Genomic DNA, 6,725 nt, shown 5'->3' with positions numbered 1-6,725 from the left:
AAAAGACAAGCCTATTTAAAATCATGTCAACAGCTACCATAGTAAAGAAATAGTGTAGCATGCTGGATTTAAGAGCATCTTCAGTCTAATTAGCTGTTGACTGGAAGACTGAAAACAACAACTATAGAGGAAGGCACAGCATTTATGAAGTAGCTATAGGATTTGAGTGTCACTGTATATAGTTGTTCATAAAGCGAGCATCTTATAGCTCATTTAGAGGGAAACAGTTACTTAATGCTTTACATGTTGCCATAGTTACAGGACAGCCTGCACTTTGATTCTGTTAGGTCTTCACCAGTGCAGCCTTTAGGTGACAGTCTGGCTTCTTGCAATGGGCTCTGACCATCACCATCCTGTTTCCCTGTTAAAATCATCAACCCACATTTGCTGGGTGCTCGTGACCAGCAAGGTAATTTAGGCAACTTCAAAGCTGCTTCTTCGTAAAGCGTTGTTTTTTATTCAGAAATGCAAATCTCTCAAACGGAGGCTAAAACCTATAAAGGCCACTACGCTGTGTTTTCCTTAAACCCTTTCTTCTTTCCTGTGGTGCACTGCACCCCAGTTTCTTCACAGAGCAGCAGTGGAAGTGAAGACAGCCCCTGCTGTCATGTCAGGCTCCCTGTAAGGAGGTGCTCAGCCCCTCGAAGGCTCAGACCACAGCTGCAGGTGCTCAGCTGTTAATAGTCTGCCTGGCAGGGACCAGGAGCCAGCCAGCACCAACAGCAGCTAGTGAGGGAGAGGAGGCTGTGGGAGAAGCACAGCCCCTCTTAGGCTAGGGACAGAAATTACACATAAAAGATTGGAAACCAGTTCAGATCTATAATGCAGCAGAAGTTCGGTGGACATAAACTGCTTTCAAAATTGGCAAAACTGGTTTAAGATAAACCTGGATAGATGTAGTATCAGACTTAACTGATTTAGGTTAAATAGTTTTATTGAACTTCTGTGCCAGATCCCCTCCAGATTCAAGTTAACTCACAGTCCCCCAGCATGCTGTGCACCTTCCCTGCAACCCCCCTCTCACAGGGTGGGCAGGCTAGCCTTGGCCCAAGCTGTCTGCTCTAAGCAAGGAGGTGTGCTCTAGCAGCCCCAGCTTCTGGCTTGGGCCACTTTAGGCATGTGGGTACATTTCTAGAATCAAAAGTGAATGTCTGTTCACTTGCTTATTGGTTCAATTTACACAGCTTAGACTAACCTGCAATGATTGAACTGATTCAGTCTCAGGCTTTTTGACTGCCTGTACTTAGCCTTAAAGTCTAAAGGAAGATGGCAGGTTTTAATTTAGTCTGCTTGCTTGCTTGCTTGTTTCTTCATTTGTTCTATTTACTGTGGGGGCAAGGGGTCCCATGTAAAATAAACTGGCTGGAAACCCTGGAGTCAGAGCTGATTCCTCTATATCAGGAAGTGGGGTGAGGCACCTGCCTACACTCCCTCTGCCTGTCCCCTTGCTAGCTGGTCAGCTCTTCCTGGCACTCCTCGGGCAGCCTCTGGTCACTGGCTTAATCCCCAGCCTTTTCAGGCCCTGCGGTTCACTCCAGCTACCCTTGTAGCTTCCCTTTTTATCTTTGGTTTAGTCTTGGGAAGAATAAACAATTCTAGGACTAGTTAGAGACAGGTATTCCTAAACAAACAGTTTTCCTTTAGTCTCCTCAAGGACTTTTATATGTTACCTTCTGTGCTTAGTTTCATTAACAATCCTGTTGTTATTTCATCAGGACCCCATGGAGGTAACCACTGGCTTCATAACAGAATCATACTGATATTGCCTAGTTCGTGAAACAGGTTTTTGAGGAAAACCTAGCAATTTTGTTTGCTCACTTCGTTAGCTATTATATTGATTTTAATTTAACTTAATCTATTTTTTGCTTTTCTGCTGCTTTACCATTTGCAGACACATTTCAGTTTTTGAGCCCCTACAGCCCGAAGTTTACCAAATCAAGCATTTTTATTTTTAAAAAAGTCCAAACGTATTGACTAAATAAAAAAAACGACCTCAAGTTCTATTCGTAGGAGTTGAAAGCATTTAAGGATTTAGGAGCACCACACCAACAAAGCGTTTCAGTCGCATTTTCTCCTTTTGTCTATTCTAGAATGTGATGGTTACATCTCAGCCCTTCCAACAGCTGGAATTTGAAAGAAAGTCCTTCTACTCTAACAATTTCCAAGTGACTCCCCCATCGTACCCATGAGATTTGACAGTATAGTGATGATCTTCCCTTTCCCCTTGCAACCATTGCACCATTTGCCTGTGTGCCTCTTCCCCCCCCCCTTCCTTGCTCTAGCTCATGCTCTTATAGGTGCATGTCACCTCCACAGTTGCAGTGAGCCAGTGCAACCCTGGTCTCACTCCAAGCATCTTGCGCTGAGCCATGCTGAGCTGCACTGCTGAATCGGTTGGCACAGAATATGTAAGCCTGAGGAGGGAGGCAGAACCTAGAAACTCTGGCCACTGTTGCAACCTGAATAATAAGGGGAGTCACAGATGGGCTGCAACTTAGCCCCTTGTGGGCTGCACATGGCCTATGGGCCACCAGTTAAATGGCTCCAACAGCGTGATTTGTTAGCTTAATTAGAAGGCAAGTTAACTCTGTTGCAGATGTTATGCTCATATTACGTTTGCGTGTGAGTGCCTGCCTAAATGTCTTCTTTTCTTTCATTCTAGATGTGCATACAGAAGCAGTTCAGGCAGCTCTTGCTAAACATAAAGAAAGGAAGATGGCAGTCCCCATGCCATCAAAACGACGTTCATTGGTGGTGCAAACGTCCATGGATGCCTACACACCTCCGGGTGAGCAGTTGTACCATGTGTTTTATTGAAGCAGCAAACACGTTCTATACGTTGGTTAGATTAATTCTATCTAAATAAGTATTTTCAGATACCACATGTTAAGAACGGCAAGCATAAAATAAAGGCATGAACAGCTAAAAAAAAATGTTATGCGGTTGCTGGAAAATGAAAAAAGAGCCGTCAAGACTCTTCCTTGCCCCTTTGTGGTAGTTTACCTTGTTCTGCTTCTTTTGCCCTTATGATGCTGGCTTAGTATGCTGCTTGTAATTTGTAATAGTGTAAAGATGCCTTAGGCTCAGCACAGTGCTAGACTTCTGAGCACTTCTCTGAAAAGTTTTCTTTTGAAGACTCCTTTTCAAGTTTGTACATCCGTTGGTTTCTTGTTTATCCACTCACAGAATCATAGAAAATCAGGGTTGGAAGGGACCTCAGGAGGTCACCTAGTCCAACCCTCTGCTCAAAGCAGGACCAGCCCCAACTAAATCACCCCAGCCAAAGCTTTGTCTAGCTGAGTTTTGAAAACCTCCAAGAATGGCGCTTCCACCACCTCTCTGGGTAACCTGTTCCAGTGCTTTACTACCCTCCTAGTGAGAAAATTCTTCCTAATATCTAATCTAAACTTCGCTTACTGCAGCTTGAGACCAGTGCTCCTTGATCTGTCGTCTGCCGCCACTGAGAACAGTCCAGCTCCATCCTCTTTCAACCCCCGCTTCAGGTAGTTGAAGGCTGTTATTAAGTCCCCTCTCAGTCTCCTCCTCTCTAAACTAAATAAGCCCAGTTCCCTCAGTCTTTCCTCATAAGCCATCTCCCCCAGACCTCTCACTGTTTTTATTGCCCTCTGCTGGACTCTCTCCAATTTGTCCACATCCTTTCTGTAGTGGGGTGTCCAAAACTGAACACAGGACTCCAGATGTGACCTCACTAGTGCTGAATGAAGGGGAATAATAATCACTTCCCTTGACCTACTGGCAACACACCAAACAAGGAAGCCCATGATGCCATTAGCCTTCTTGGCAACAAGGGCACACTGCTGGTCCATATTCAGCTTATTGTCCACTGTAACTCCTAGGTCCTTTTCTGCAGAGCTGCTGCCCAGTCAGTCAGCCCCTCACTTGTACTGACTCATGGGATTGTTCTGTCCTAAGTGCAGGACTTTGCACTTGTTCTTATTGAACCTCATGAGATTTCTTTTGACCCAATCCTCCAATTTGTCTATGTCACTCTGAATCCTAGCTCTGCTCTCCAGTGTATCTACTGCTCCCCCCAGCTTGGTGTCATTTGCAAACTTGCTGAGGGTGCATGCTATGCCATCTTCCAGGTTGTTGTTGAAGACATTGAATAAAACTGGCCCCAGGACTGACCCCTGGGGCACTCCACTTGATACCAGATGCCAACTAAACATCAAGCTCTGAACCCAATGCTCCAGCCAGTTTTCTGTCCACCTTACCATCCATTCATCCAGCCCGTACTTCCTTAGTTGCCTGTGAGAATGCTGTGGGAGACCATATCAAAAGCCTTCCTAAAATCAAGGTACACCATATCCACTGATCTCCCTGCATCCACAAAGCCAGTCACCTCATCATAGAAGGCAGTCAGGTTGGCCAGGCATGACTTGCCCTTGGTCAATCCAGGCTGACTCTTCCTAATCACCTTATTCTCCTCCAAGTGCTTAGAAATGGATTCCTTGAGGATCTTCTCCATGATTTTTCCAGGGACTGAGGTCGGGCTGACTGGTCTGTAGTTCCCTGGATCCTCCTTTTTCCTTTTCTTCAATATGGGCACTATGTTTACTCTTTTCTAATCATCTGGGACTTATCCTGATCACCATGATTTTTCAAAGATGATGGCCAGTGGCTCAGCGATCACATCAGGCAAATCTCTCAGCACCCTTGGGTGCATCTCATTCGGCCCCATAGACTTGTATGCATGCAGCTTTTCTAAGTAGTCCATAATGTGTTCTTTCACCCCTGTGGGCTGCTCACCTCCTCCCCAAACTGTGCTGCCTGGTGCAATAGTCTTGGGGCTGACCTTACCTGTGAAGACTGAGGCAAAAAAGGCATTGAGCCTTTTCTACATCCTCTGGCACAAGGTTTCATTTCCCATTCGGTAAGGGACCCACGTTCCCTGATCCTTCTCTTGCTACCAGCATACTTGTAGAAACCCTTCTTGTTACCCTTCACGTCCCTTGCTAGCTGCAACTCCAGTTGCATTTTGGCCTTCCTGACTTCATCCCTGCATGCACAAGCAGTGCTTTTATATTATTCCTTAGTTATTTGTCCAAGTTTCCACTTATAAGCTTCATTTTTGTGATTTAGTTTATTGTAGAGTTCCCTGCTAAGCCAAGCTGGTCTTCTGCTGTACTTGCTAGTCTTCCTGCACATCAGGGTGGTTTGTTCCTGCACTCTCAATAAGGCTTCTTTAAAGTACATCCAGCTCTCCTGGACTCCTCTCCCCCTCAGTCTGGCTCCCAAGGGGATCCTGCCCATGAGTTCCTTGAGTGAGTCGAAGTCTGCTTTTCTGAAGTCCAGGGTTCTTACTCTGCTACTCTCCATCCTTCCTTTCCTCAGGATCCTGACCTCAGTTGTCTTGTGGTCACTTCTGCCGAAGTTGCCCTCCACTACTACATTCCCCACTAATTCTCCCCTGTTTGTGAGCAGCAAGTCAAGAAGAGCATGGCCCCCAGTTGGCCGCTCTCAGACTTGCACCAGGAAGTTGTCCTGAGTACTCTCCAAAAACTTCCTGTATTGCCCTCCCAGCAGATGTCGGGGTGATAGAAGTTCCCTACAAGAACCAGGGCTTATGATTGAAAAACTTCCACTAGTTGTTTGAAGAAAGCCTCATTCACCACTTCCTCCTGGTCTGGTGGTCTATAGCAGACCCCCACCACATCAGCACCCTTGTTGTTTTCCTGTCTGACCCTAATCCAGAGACTCTCAACAGGCCCATCTCTGGCTTCATACCGGAGCTCTGAGCAATCATCTGGCTTTTTTACATATAGGGCAACTCCTTCCTCCTCCATGAACAGTTTGTACCTATCCATGACACCCATCCATGTGAGCTCCTACCAAGTCTCTGTTATTCAGATCGAGTCATAGCTCTGTGACTGCAAGGACTTCTCATTCTTCCTGCTTGTAACTTATGATCACTTGCTCACACTCAGATTTGAGCTGTCAGCTTTTTGTTACCCAGAGCATGACACAAGCCACAGAAGAGGCCTGTTTCACTTTCTTTCACTCTTTCACTTGCTTACATGTAAACATTTTAGGAGTCAAATGCACTCTAATAGTCACTGAGTCTATGATTTTTGAGAGAATTATTCTGGCCCATATCCACGAGGGGCCAGCAGGGGAGATTATGCTTAGGGGCAACCAACACAGGTTCATTAGTGGCAGGTTCTGTCAGACCAACCCGGTGGCCTTCTGCGACCAGGTCACCAAATCCTTAGATGCAGGGATAGCAGTGGACGTCGTCTTTCTGGACTTTCGGAAGCCCTTCAACACTGTCTCTCACCCCGTTCTCATTAAGAAACTGGGGGACTGTGGTGTCGACACCTACACAGTCAAATGGGTCGCCAACTGGCTGGAGGGCTGCACCCAGAGAGTGGTAGTGGATGGGTCAATTTTTGACCTGGAGGGATGTGGGCAGTGGCGTCCCCCAGGGCTCGGTCCTTGGGCCTGCACTGTTCAACATTTTCATCAGTGACTTGGACAAGGGGGTAAAATGTACCCTGTTCAAATTTGCTGATGACACTAAGATGTGGGGGGATGTGGGCATATTAGAAGGGAGGAATAGGCTGCAATCGGACCTAGACAGGTTACAGGGGTGGGTAGATGAGACTAGGATGGGATTCAACACTGACAAGTGCAAGGTGCTGCACCTGGGGAGGGAGAACCAGCAGCATACCTACAGGCTGGGGAACTCCCTTCTCGTCAGTGCA

At 46.4% G+C, this 6,725-nt stretch overlaps 1 protein-coding gene across 1 annotated transcript in view; it reads left to right on the top strand.

Annotated features, from left to right (window-relative positions):
- DIP2C (disco interacting protein 2 homolog C) overlaps positions 1 to 6,725 on the top strand; it is a 227,463-nt gene that overhangs the window by 41,891 nt on the left and 178,847 nt on the right. The window contains exon 4 of the mRNA XM_019508168.1: positions 2,663 to 2,788. Coding sequence (XP_019363713.1) covers positions 2,663 to 2,788 — 126 coding nt within the window. The remainder of the gene's footprint in view (positions 1 to 2,662; positions 2,789 to 6,725) is intronic.

This window comes from Gavialis gangeticus, unplaced genomic scaffold (assembly GCF_001723915.1).
Source record: "Gavialis gangeticus isolate Ggan-Ray unplaced genomic scaffold, GavGan_comp1, whole genome shotgun sequence".
Taxonomy (NCBI): domain Eukaryota; kingdom Metazoa; phylum Chordata; order Crocodylia; family Gavialidae; genus Gavialis; species Gavialis gangeticus.
The sequence above is the reverse complement of the archived record's forward strand: the minus strand, read 5'-3'. Positions and strand labels throughout refer to the sequence as shown.